The sequence below is a fragment of the Salmo salar genome, chromosome ssa02 (assembly GCF_905237065.1).
Source record: "Salmo salar chromosome ssa02, Ssal_v3.1, whole genome shotgun sequence".
NCBI classification, from domain to species: Eukaryota; Metazoa; Chordata; class Actinopteri; order Salmoniformes; family Salmonidae; genus Salmo; species Salmo salar.
Window position 1 is genome coordinate 1,218,702 of NC_059443.1, and position 13,283 is coordinate 1,231,984.

Below are 13,283 nucleotides of genomic sequence, written 5' to 3' on the forward strand. Positions count from 1 at the left end.
CAGTAACATGGTAGGACTGTACGGCAGACAGACAGTAACATGGTAGGACTGTACGGCAGACAGACAGTAACATGGTAGGACTGTACGGCAGACAGACAGTAACATGGTAGGACTGTACGGCAGACAGACAGACAGCAACATGGTAGGACTGTACGGCAGACAGACAGTAACATGGTAGGACTGTACGGCAGACAGACAGTAACATGGTAGGACTGTACGGCAGACAGACAGTAACATGGTAGGACTGTACGGCAGACAGACAGCAACATGGTAGGACTGTACGGCAGACAGACAGTAACATGGTAGGACTGTACGGCAGACAGACAGCAACATGGTAGGACTGTACGGCAGACAGACAGTAACATGGTAGGACTGTACGGCAGACAGACAGCAACATGGTAGGACTGTACGGCAGACAGACAGCAACATGGTAGGACTGTACGGCAGACAGACAGTAACATGGTAGGACTGTACGGCAGACAGACAGTAACATGGTAGGACGGTACGGCAGACAGACAGTAACATGGTAGGACTGTACGGCAGACAGACAGTAACATGGTAGGACTGTACGGCAGACAGACAGTAACATGGTAGGACTGTACGGCAGACAGACAGTAACATGGTAGGACTGTACGGCAGACAGACAGACAGCAACATGGTAGGACTGTACGGCAGACAGACAGTAACATGGTAGGACTGTACGGCAGACAGACAGCAACATGGTAGGACTGTACGGCAGACAGAGAGCAACATGGTAGGACTGTACGGCAGACAGACAGTAACATGGTAGGACTGTACGGCAGACAGACAGTTACACAGTAACATGGTAGGACTGTACGGCAGACAGACAGTAACATGGTAGGACTGTACGGCAGACAGACAGTAACATGGTAGGACTGTACGGCAGACAGAAAGTAACATGGTAGGACTGTACGGCAGACAGACAGCAACATGGTAGGACGGTACGGCAGACAGACAGTAACATGGTAGGACGGTACGGCAGACAGACAGTAACATGGTAGGACTGTACGGCAGACAGACAGTAACATGGTAGGACTGTACGGCAGACAGACAGTAACATGGTAGGACTGTACGGCAGACAGACAGTAACATGGTAGGACTGTACGGCAGACAGACAGTAACATGGTAGGACTGTACGGCAGACAGACAGTAACATGGTAGGACTGTACGGCAGACAGACAGCAACATGGTAGGACGGTACGGCAGACAGACAGCAACATGGTAGGACTGTACGGCAGACAGACAGTAACATGGTAGGACTGTACGGCAGACAGACAGTAACATGGTAGGACGGTACGGCAGACAGACAGTAACATGGTAGGACTGTACGGCAGACAGACAGTAACATGGTAGGACTATACGGCAGACAGACAGTAACATGGTAGGACTGTACGGCAGACAGACAGTAACATGGTAGGACTGTACGGCAGACAGACAGTAACATGGTAGGACTGTACGGCAGACAGACAGACAGCAACATGGTAGGACTGTACGGCAGACAGACAGACAGCAACATGGTAGGACTGTACGGCAGACAGACAGTAACATGGTAGGACTGTACGGCAGACAGACAGTAACATGGTAGGACTGTACGGCAGACAGACAGTAACATGGTAGGACTGTACGGCAGACAGACAGTAACATGGTAGGACTGTACGGCAGACAGACAGCAACATGGTAGGACTGTACGGCAGACAGACAGTAACATGGTAGGACTGTACGGCAGACAGACATCAACATGGTAGGACTGTACGGCAGACAGACAGTAACATGGTAGGACTGTACGGCAGACAGACAGCAACATGGTAGGACTGTACGGCAGACAGACAGCAACATGGTAGGACTGTACGGCAGACAGACAGTAACATGGTAGGACGGTACGGCAGACAGACAGTAACATGGTAGGACGGTACGGCAGACAGACAGTAACATGGTAGGACTGTACGGCAGACAGACAGTAACATGGTAGGACTGTACGGCAGACAGACAGTAACATGGTAGGACTGTACGGCAGACAGACAGACAGCAACATGGTAGGACTGTACGGCAGACAGACAGTAACATGGTAGGACTGTACGGCAGACAGACAGCAACATGGTAGGACTGTACGGCAGACAGACAGTAACATGGTAGGACTGTACGGCAGACAGACAGTAACATGGTAGGACTGTACGGCAGACAGACAGTTACACAGTAACATGGTAGGACTGTACGGCAGACAGACAGTAACATGGTAGGACTGTACGGCAGACAGACAGTAACATGGTAGGACTGTACGGCAGACAGACAGTAACATGGTAGGACTGTACGGCAGACAGACAGCAACATGGTAGGACGGTACGGCAGACAGACAGTAACATGGTAGGACGGTACGGCAGACAGACAGTAACATGGTAGGACTGTACGGCAGACAGACAGTAACATGGTAGGACTGTACGGCAGACAGACAGTAACATGGTAGGACTGTACGGCAGACAGACAGTAACATGGTAGGACTGTACGGCAGACAGACAGTAACATGGTAGGACTGTACGGCAGACAGACAGTAACATGGTAGGACTGTACGGCAGACAGACAGTAACATGGTAGGACTGTACGGCAGACAGACAGTAACATGGTAGGACTGTACGGCAGACAGACAGCGACATGGTAGGACTGTACGGCAGACAGACAGCAACATGGTAGGACTGTACGGCAGACAGACCTCTTATAAGGAGTTATTGACAGAAGATATCAGTAACTCAGTCATTTCAAAGAGATGGGTTTTGCGTGTCTGAACAAAGTAGAAGTTCACTGTTTGTCTTTTATCTCCTGTGAAAGGTCTCAGCTGAACCTGACGGTGGCAGTTTTGTATTCCAAGGCTTCATACAGGGGAAAGACTATGGACAGTTCGGGATGCAGAGACTAGGTAGGTAGGATTTAGAACTAGGCTTCATACAGGGGAAAGACTATGGACAGTAGGGATGCAGAGACTAGAACAACTCAATCTTACAATTGTAACCACCAACATTGTGTCGTCATCGTCTTCCTGTTCCTCCTCCTCTTCTTCCTCCTCCTCCTCTTCCAATTCTTCTTCCTCCTCTTCCTCCTCTCCTCCTCTTCCTCCTCTTCCGCTTCCTCCACCTCCTCTTCCTTCTTCTTCCTCCTCCTCTTCCTCCTCCTCTTCCTTCTTCCTCCTCCTCCTCTTCCTTCTTCTTCCTTCTTCTTCCTCCTCCTCCTCCTCCTCTTCCTCCTCTTCCACTTCCTCCTCTTCCTCCTCTTCCTTCTTCTTCCTCCTCCTCTTCCTCCTCCTCTTCCTCTTCTTCTTCATCTTCTTCTTCCTCCTCCTCTTCCTCCTCCTCCTCTTCCTCCTCCTCCTGCTCCTGGTTTCCTCCCCATGTAGGTATGAAGGTGAGAGAGACCAACATCACAACTACAGCTCCTCCTCATGTCACCAACAGTAGCTCTATGGCCATAGCCATCCTGGTACCTTTCTTTGGCCTCGTGTTGGCAGGCCTGGGATTCTATCTCTACAAACAACGGTACGTAGCTTCGGTAACCTAGTAATAATACACAGCACTTAGCAGAGGCTTCTCTCCCACGCCACACTGTGCAGTGAGTGTACAGCGAGCCACACGGCGACCACATCTTGTTAATATTGGTTTTGGTTGTGTAAAGAGAAGTGGAACATATTTCACTTTTCACTGTTCGTAGAGCTGTTCTTGACATTGAGAAGTGGTTGATACTTTAAAACAGCAGATGTACAGTAGATTGATGGAGTAGTATTGTCTCACTGACAGATGTGTGTGTACTGTGTGTGTGTACTGTGTGTACTCTATACTGTAGGAAAACAGATCAGACCCAGTACACCGGCTGTTCAGTCCACGAGAACAACAACGGCCAGGCGACGTATGAGAACCCCATGTACGACACCAACACCAAGTCTGCGGAGGGGAAAGTGGTTCGCCGACCCCAACCTCAACACCGTGTGCACTGTGGTTTGAAGATGTGTGTGTGTGTCCAAACGCGCCGGGGTTTGACGATAGTTTGCCGAACAGAAAGCTTGTTCAGAAATGCGGCACTGGTTTGATGCAACACTCCGCACCGCGGTTTAACGATGGTGTTTGACGTGTGCGACGAACGGAATTGCTTGAGAGTTCTTTTGGTTTTTCAAAAATGGATGTCTTGTCTTTATAATATCTCTCTGCAACGAGTTTCTGAAGACTGCACAGCACAGCCTCGGGAAACAGGACAGCAAAGCACACCTTCAGGAACAATAGTTGTGTGTGTGTGTGTGGATGATGGATGGGTGAATCAGCAAGCAGTGTTCAAAATGACACTGTCCTCTTTTAAAACACATGTTCACCTGATTGGTGAAGTTATTCCTAACTACACTCTGAGAGTGGATGCTATGTGAATAACGCCGTCCGACATGTTGGTACACAGAGTTGTTTACGCTCTAGTCAACATCAAACAATGGAGCGTTGTTAAGGCAACCAAATGGAACCCTAGTCTTTTCCATTTGTAGTTATCAGACCTGGGTTCAAATACTATTCCAATTCCTTTAGCCTTTGTTCTAGTCTGCCTCGGAGTGCCAGAGGGGTGGAGGGGGTTTGTCCTTTTGCGACTATTCTTTATGGTTCGATTGCGACAAGTAAGCTCAATAAAGCCCAAATAAAGTATTTTAAATGATATCGATCGATCGATTTTATAGGACATATTTAAAATACATATAGAGTTGACTCATTCGTCTGATCACAACAATACAATACAAATGTATCAAATCTTACTTGAACCCAGGTCTGTCTGCTAGTTTTTTTCCCCCTCAGTAGTAGTAGTATCTATCCCCTCTCTCTGCATGGCTAGGTTTAATTCCCCTGGATCTGATTTTAGAAAGTGTCTCAGACTTAAGGCCTCAATCAGATCAAGCATTAACCGGCGATACCAGACACCCACATACCTGATGATTTAGCGATGTCAGAGGTGGAACTGCGTTGGAGCTGTCAAAGGAAGTGGAACTGCGTTGGAGCTGTCAAAGGAAGTGGAACTGCGTTGGAGCCGTCAAAGGAAGTGGAACTGCGTTGGAGCCGTCAAAGGAAGTGGAACTGCGTTGGAGCTGTCAAAGGAAGTGGAACTGCGTTGGAGCCATCAAAGGAAGTGGAACTGCGTTGGAGCTGTCAAAGGAAGTGGAACTGCGTTGGAGCTGTCAAAGGAAGTGGAACTGCGTTGGAGCCGTCAAAGGAAGTGGAACTGCGTTGGAGCCGTCAAAGGAAGTGGAACTGCGTTGGAGCCGTCAAAGGAAGTGGAACTGCGTTGGAGCTGTCAAAGGAGGTGGAACTGCGTTGGAGCTGTCAAAGGAAGTGGAACTGCGTTGGAGCCGTCAAAGGAAGTGGAACTGCGTTGGAGCCGTCAAAGGAGGTGGAACTGCATTGGAGCTGTCAAAGGAAGTGGAACTGCGTTGGAGCTGTCAAAGGAAGTGGAACTGCGTTGGAGCTGTCAAAGGAAGTGGAACTGCGTTGGAGCCGTCAAATCGATGAGCAGCTGCTCTTGTGATCATTGTCATGAAGCCAAACCCCGCCCCACTCGCGTTAGAAATTCAGACCGCGAAAGTGTAGGTTATATCGATATGATAAAATCATCAAACTAAATAATGATGATTTCTATCAGCCTAATCGAGGTGTGGATTATATCTCACATTCCAGTGTTCAAACTTGTAAACAAGGCTGCATTGGATTTCTCTTAATGAGACTCTGTGTAGCCAATGACAAGGTATAATGCCGGGAGCCGCTTGTGGATTTGACAGCTCTAAAGCAGTTCCACCTCCGACACATCAAAACATCAGCGATGCGGATGTTGGCTAAAGCGAATCTAATTTGAACGTAAGAGTTCCTCTCAGCGTGAGTCGATCAAAGTGATCTGTGCTGTTCATTTCCCACCCTGTGTGATGTCAGAGAGAGACAGGGAAACAAGAAAGGCCCGTCTCGCTCTTTGAATACTGTTCTGTACTGTCAGTGTATGTAATATCACAGTACTGGACGCCAATGATACTTAAGATTGGATGTGTCGTGTGTCTACCCTGACTGAGAACTTAATTAAGGATGTGTTATGTCTCTACCCTGACTGAGAACTTAATTAAGGATGTGTCATGTGTCTACCCTGACTGAGAACTTAATTAAGGATGTGTTATGTCTCTACCCTGACTGAGAACTTAATTAAGGATGTATCATGTCTCTACCCTGACTGAGAACTTAATTAAGGATGTGTTATGACTCTACCCTGACTGAGAACTTAATTAAGGATGTGTCATGTGTCTACCCTGACTGAGAACTCAATTAAGGATGTGTTATGTGTCTACCCTGACTGAAAACTTAAGGATGTATCATGTCTCTACCCTGACTGAGAACTTAATTAAGGATGTGTTATGTGTCTACCCTGACTGAGAACTTAAGGAGAAATGTTATCATCAAAGTACAGTATTTTCTTTGTGTGATGGAGAGAACATGAATTTCCTTTTTTCTGAGTCAAGGTTTTTTGGGGGGGTGAGTTTTGAGATAGTTGTGTATCCTCTAGCCAATGAGTCTGAGAGAGTTACTGCACATGCTGTACATGTTGCTCTGTGTCTGTCCCATGGATGTTGACTGGAATAAATGGGTGTTTGTTTTTACTGAAACAGAACGCTCTTAAAATAAAAAGGCTCCAAAAGGCTTCTTCGGCTGTTCTTCTACATGAAAAACCCCCCCAAAATCCCCAAAGTCTTCTGCAAAGGGTTCTCCAACGGGGAACAGCCAAAGAACCCTTCTGTATTCTAGATCGCAACTTTTTTCTCTCTTTAAGCGTCTAGGATCGTCGGCCTCCATTTACATTCCTGTATATATTTTGCACGCGTTTGAAATCGGTTGCCATTGTCGTCAATATCTCATCGTTTTACGTGCCAGTTCCGTCATAACGGAATAAGGAACATTGTAAAATCATTAAATAAATCCTGACAGTGCCTTGTCAAATATTGTATAGGCATAGTGTTAAAGAAACCAGTATTATAATTTCATCAGTAACACACCAGTGTGTAAATCATCTATCTTTTTGGGGGGGGGGGGGTGGGGGTTGATTTAGCAAATGGCACCCTATTCCCTATAAAGTGCCCTACTTTTGCCCAGAACTTTTGCTCAAAAGTAGTTCACTACATAGGGAATAGGGTGCCATACTGGGATGTTGATTTACTGTATTTTCTGTCAGCCTTCCTTATGTTGAAGAGACATGCTGAACGCGGCTCGTACTTGTGCATGTCTGCCAAAGATGATCACGTCGTGGTATAGCATTGCTGCTGTAGATGTTTCTACCATGTGTATCTTATCTTGTCATTGCATTTGTTTTGTTTTTTGTACATTTATACAGTTTTGATACTTGATGGCATTCTCTTTGGCAAATGTCTTTGTTTTATCAATATGTAATATCACAATCTCACATTTCTTATTGACAACAATGAAAAATGCATCTGGTATATATTGAAACTTTGTCTTAAAATCAAAGACTTGAAACAAGTTTAGAATGCTATTCACTGTACAAATCGGTAACTAGTTTAGAATGCTAATCACTGTATAAAGCAGTAGTACTCCTAATATAAAACAAATTCAGAGCCAATGTAGATGTATATATATATTCAAACCTTTCGTAAAGAGATATATTTTTATGCAATTAAAGCATTTGTAAGTTATTAAATATGTTGTGTACATTTTCATATGTAAATGTCATGTAAGATTTAAAAAAAAAAAAAATGTTTTGTATTTTTTTCTTTATTGCCAGTGTATAAATCCTTAATTTATATATAAAAAATGTCAACTATGAAGCTTTGTCATTGACATTTTGTTTGTAAGGGGATGCATTGGGGTGGTGGACAAACACAGTATTTTTTGCGATTGACCGCCAACAGATTTTTTTGTAAAACCATTTCAGCAAACCCATACAAAATCTGTTGCATATCTTCCTAGCCATTAGCTTCTCTATTTAGTCTAGCAGTTAGCTTCTGTTTAGACTAGCAGTTAGCTTCTGTTTAGGCTAGCAGTTAGTTTCTGTTTAGACTAGCAGTTAGTTTCTGTTTAGACTAGCAGTTAGCTTCTGTTTAGTCTAGCAGTTAGTTTCTATTTAGTCTCGCAGTTAGCTTCTGTTTAGGCTAGCAGTTAGCTTCTGTTTAGACTAGCAGTTAGTTTCTGTTTAGACTAGCAGTTAGCTTCTGTTTAGGCTAGCAGTTCGTTTCTGTTTAGACTAGCAGTTAGCTTCTGTTTAGGCTAGCAGTTAGTTTCTGTTTAGACTAGCAGTTAGTTTCTGTTTAGGCTAGCAGTTAGTTTCTGTTTCGACTAGCAGTTAGCTTCTGTTTAGTCTAGCAGTTAGCTTCTGTTTAGACTAGCAGTTAGTTTCTGTTTAGGCTAGCAGTTAGCTTCTGTCTGGTCTAGCAGTTAGTTTCTGTTTAGTCTAGCAGTTAGCTTTTCTGTCTGGGCTAGCAGTTAGCTTCTGTTTAGTCTAGCAGTTAGCTTCTGTTTAGACTCGCAGTTAGCTTCTGTTTAGACTAGCAGTTAGCTTCTGTTTAGTCTAGCAGTTAGCTTCTGTTCAGTCTAGCAGGTAGCTTTTCTGTTTAGTCTAGCAGTTAGCTTCTGTTTAGTCTAGCAGGTAGCTTTTCTGTTTAGACTAGCAGTTAGCTTCTGTCTAGTCTAGCAGTTAGCTTCTGTTTAGACTAGCAGTTAGCTTTTCTGTTTAGTCTAGCAGTTAGCTTCTGTTTAGTCTAGCAGGTAGCTTTTCTGTTTAGACTAGCAGTTAGCTTCTGTTTAGACTAGCAGGTAGCTTTTCTGTTTAGACTAGCAGTTAGCTTCTGTTTAGTCTAGCAGGTAGCTTTTCTGTTTAGACTAGTAGTTAGCTTCTGTTTAGACTAGCAGTTAGCTTCTGTTTAGACTAGCAGTTAGATTCTGTTCAGTCTAGCAGGTAGCTTTTCTGTCTAGTCTAGCAGTTTGCTTCTGTTTAGACTAGCAGTTAGCTTCTGTTTCGTGTAGCAGTTAGTTTCTGTTTAGGCTAGCAGTTAGCTTCTGTTTAGACTAGCAGTTAGCTTCTGTTTAGTCTAGCAGTTAGCTTCTGTTTAGTCTAGCAGGTAGCTTTTCTGTTTAGTCTAGCAGTTAGCTTCTGTTTATTCTAGCAGGTAGCTTTTCTGTTTAGACTAGCAGTTAGCTTCTGTTTAGTCTAGCAGTTAGCTTCTGTTTAGACTAGCAGTTAGTTTCTGTTTAGACTAGCAGTTAGCTTCTGTTTAGGCTAGCAGTTCGTTTCTGTTTAGACTAGCAGTTAGTTTCTGTTTAGGCTAGCAGTTAGTTTCTGTTTCGACTAGCAGTTAGCTTCTGTTTAGTCTAGCAGTTAGCTTCTGTTTAGACTAGCAGTTAGTTTCTGTTTAGGCTAGCAGTTAGCTTCTGTCTAGTCTAGCAGTTAGCTTCTGTCTAGTCTAGCAGTTAGTTTCTGTTTAGTCTAGCAGTTAGTTTCTGTCTAGTCTTCCAGTTAGTTTCTGTTTAGACTAGCAGTTAGCTTTTCTGTCTAGGCTAGCAGTTAGCTTCTGTTTAGGCTAGCAGTTAGTTTCTGTTTAGACTAGCAGTTAGCTTCTGTTTAGGCTAGCATTTAGTTTCTGTTTAGACTAGCAGTTAGTTTCTGTTTAGGCTAGCAGTTAGTTTCTGTTTCGACCAGCAGTTAGCCTCTGTTTAGTCTAGCAGTTAGCTTCTGTTTAGACTAGCAGTTAGTTTCTGTTTAGGCTTGCAGTTAGCTTCTGTCTAGTCTAGCAGTTAGCTTCTGTTTAGTCTAGCAGTTAGTTTCTGTTTAGTCTTCCAGTTAGTTTCTGTTTAGACTAGCAGTTAGCTTTTCTGTCTAGGCTAGCAGTTAGCTTCTGTTTAGTCTAGCAGGTAGCTTTTCTGTTTAGACTAGCAGATAGCTTCTGTTTAGACTAGCAGATCACTTTTCTGTTTAGTCTAGCAGTTAGCTTTTCTGTTTAGACTAGCAGTTAGTTTCTGTTTAGTCTAGCAGTTAGTTTCTGTTTAGTCTAGCAGTTAGCTTCTGTTTAGACTAGCAGTTAGATTCTGTTGAGACTAGTAGTTAGCTTCTGTTTAGACTAGCAGTTAGCTTCTGTTTAGAGTAGCAGTTAGATTCTGTTTAGTCTAGCAGGTAGCTTTTCTATCTAGTCTAGCAGTTAGCTTCTGTTTAGACTAGCAGTTAGCTTCTGTTTCGTGTAGCAGTTAGTTACTGTTTAGGCTAGCAGTTAGCTTCTATTTAGACTAGCAGTTAGCTTCTGTTTAGACTAGCAGTTAGCTTCTGTTTAGACTAGCAGTTAGCTTCTGTTTAGTCTAGCAGTTAGCTTCTGTTTAGACTCGCAGTTAGCTTCTGTTTAGACTAGCAGTTAGCTTCTGTTTAGTCTAGCAGTTAGCTTCTGTTTAGTCTAGCAGGTAGCTTTTCTGTTTAGTCTAGCAGTTAGCTTCTGTTTAGTCTAGCAGGTAGCTTTTCTGTTTAGACTAGCAGTTAGCTTCTGTTTAGTCTAGCAGTTAGCTTCTGTTTAGTCTAGCAGGTAGCTTTTCTGTTTAGTCTAGCAGTTAGCTTCTGTTTAGTCTAGCAGGTAGCTTTTCTGTTTAGACTAGCAGTTAGCTTCTGTTTAGTCTAGCAGTTAGCTTCTGTTTAGACTAGCAGGTAGCTTTTCTGTTTAGACTAGCAGTTAGCTTCTTTTTAGGCTAGCAGTTAGCTTCTGTTTAGACTAGCAGTTAGCTTTTCTGTTTAGTCTAGCAGTTAGCTTCTGTTTAGTCTAGCAGGTAGCTTTTCTGTTTAGACTAGCAGTTAGCTTCTGTTTAGACTAGCAGGTAGCTTTTCTGTTTAGACTAGCAGTTAGCTTCTGTTTAGTCTTGCAGGTAGCTTTTCTGTTTAGACTAGTAGTTAGCTTCTTTTTAGACTAGCAGTTAGCTTCTTTTTAGACTAGCAGTTAGCTTCTGTTTAGACTAGCAGTTAGATTCTGTTCAGTCTAGCAGGTAGCTTTTCTGTCTAGTCTAGCAGTTAGCTTCTGTTTAGACTAGCAGTTAGCTTCTGTTTCGTGTAGCAGTTAGTTTCTGTTTAGGCTAGCAGTTAGCTTCTGTTTAGACTAGCAGTTAGCTTCTGTTTAGACTAGCAGCTAGCTTCTGTTTAGTCTAGCAGTTAGCTTCTGTTTAGTCTAGCAGGTAGCTTTTCTGTTTAGTCTAGCAGTTAGCTTCTGTTTAGTCTATTAGGTAGCTTTTCTGTTTAGACTAGCAGTTAGCTTCTGTTTAGTCTAGCAGTTAGCTTCTGTTTAGACTAGCAGGTAGCTTTTCTGTTTAGACTAGCAGTTAGCTTCTGTTTAGTCTAGCAGTTAGCTTCTGTTTAGTCTAGCAGGTAGCTTTTCTGTTTAGACTAGCAGTTAGCTTCTGTTTAGTCTAGCAGTTAGCTTCTGTTTAGACTAGCAGTTAGTTTCTGTTTAGACTAGCAGTTAGTTTCTGTTTAGACTAGCAGTTAGCTTCTGTTTAGACTAGCAGTTAGCTTCTGTTTAGTCTAGCAGTTAGCTTCTGTCTAGTCTAGCAGTTAGCTTCTGTGTAGTCTAGCAGTTAGCTTCTGTTTAGTCTAGCAGGTAGCTTTTCTGTTTAGACTAGCAGGTAGTTTTTCTGTTTGGTGTGATAGGTATACCACACAGCTCAAGGTGTCGGTTTTGAGAGCATGTATCACTGAGATGTGCCATTTATATTTGATAAACATTGTCAATTCTTAGACAATTCCACAGATACAGATGAGAGACAGCCTGGTCCCAGATTTGTTTGTGTTCTTGTCAGCTCATTGTGATGTTTATCCTGACAAAGAGTGGCATGATGGCACAAACAGAATGATACCCAGGCTAACAGAGAGGTAGGAGACAAACAGACTGTTACCCAGAGTAACAGAAAGGTAGGAGACAGACTGGTACCCAGGCTAACAGAGAGGTAGAAGACAAACAGAATGGTACCCAGGCTAACCGAGAGGTAGGAGACAGACTGGTACCCAGGCTAACAGAGAGGTAGAAGACAAACAGTATGGTACCCAGGCTAACAGAGAGGTAGAAGACAAACAGAATGGTATCCAGGCTAACAGAGAGGTAGGAGACAGACTGACTGGTACCCAGGCTAACAGAGAGGTAGGAGACAGACTGACTGGTACCCAGGCTAACAGAGAGGTAGGAGACAAACAGACTGGTACCCAGGCTAACAGAGCGGTAGTGAAGAGAGAAAGTAGAATAGAATAGCTATAGCAGGCCTTGGAACCACACTCTCCAAGAAACCAAACACTGTAGAAGATCACACATTGGTAAACTACACAACACAGTGAAACTTCAACAACAAGTTGTTATTGTAAAGTCATGCTGCGGTAGTAGCAAATATTGATGGGTTACAAAGTTCTAGAAAGAAGTTAGCCTGAGGACAATCTCACAACGGCTGAGTCCCAAGTGGAACCCTATTCACTACATAGTGCATTACTAGCCATCTGGAAGGTAGTACATTTGTGACAGACAGAGGAGTGATATAATGATGATGGACTGAATTGTATTTCTTTGGACAGAGAAGGAAAGAAAGAGCGCGAGAGAGAGGGAGAGATGAGAGAGATAGAGGGAAAGGGAGAGATGAGCGAGGGAGAGAGAGAGAGGGAGACAGAGGGAGACGGAGAGAGAGATGAGGGAGAGATGAGAGAGGGATAGATGAGCGAGGGAGAGAGAGAGAAGGAGACAGGGAGAGAGAGAGATGAGGGAGAGAGGGAGAGATGAGAGAGAGAGAGGGAGACAGAGCGAGAGGGAGACAGGGATAGAGAAAGAGAGATGGGAGAGAGAGAGGGAGAGATAGAGAGAGATATGAGAGAGATGACAGACTGTACTAGCATTTAGATAATAACCCCAGAATCAGACAATTGCTTTTAGACAACAGGAAGGAAAATAATTGAGGATTCAGACATTGAAATAGGTTTAGAATATTACTTCAGGAAATGGAATGGTTTGAGAATGGACCGGATGAAGTAGAGGGAAGCAGATGAAGGATTCAGGAGGGGAATGAGAATGGACCGGATGAAGGAGAGGGCTCTAGATGAAGGATGCAGGAGGGGAATGAGAATGGACCGGATGAAGTAGAGGGATGCAGATGAAGGATTCAGGAAGGAATGAGAATGGACCAGATGAAGTAGAGGGATGCAGATGAAGGATTCAGGAAGGAATGAGAATGGACCAGATGAAGTAGAGGGATGCAGATGAAGGATTC

General features: G+C 43.9%; 1 protein-coding gene across 1 annotated transcript in view; it reads left to right on the forward strand.

Annotated features, from left to right (window-relative positions):
• LOC106592657 (CUB and sushi domain-containing protein 3) overlaps positions 1-7,843 on the forward strand; it is a 500,234-nt gene extending 492,391 nt beyond the window's left edge. The window contains 4 exon segments of the mRNA XM_045696358.1: positions 2,842-2,929; positions 3,404-3,542; positions 3,847-3,966; positions 3,968-7,843. Coding sequence (XP_045552314.1) covers positions 2,842-2,929; positions 3,404-3,542; positions 3,847-3,966; positions 3,968-4,004 — 384 coding nt within the window. The 3' untranslated portion in view covers positions 4,005-7,843.
• The last annotated feature ends 5,440 nt before the right edge of the window (positions 7,844-13,283 follow it).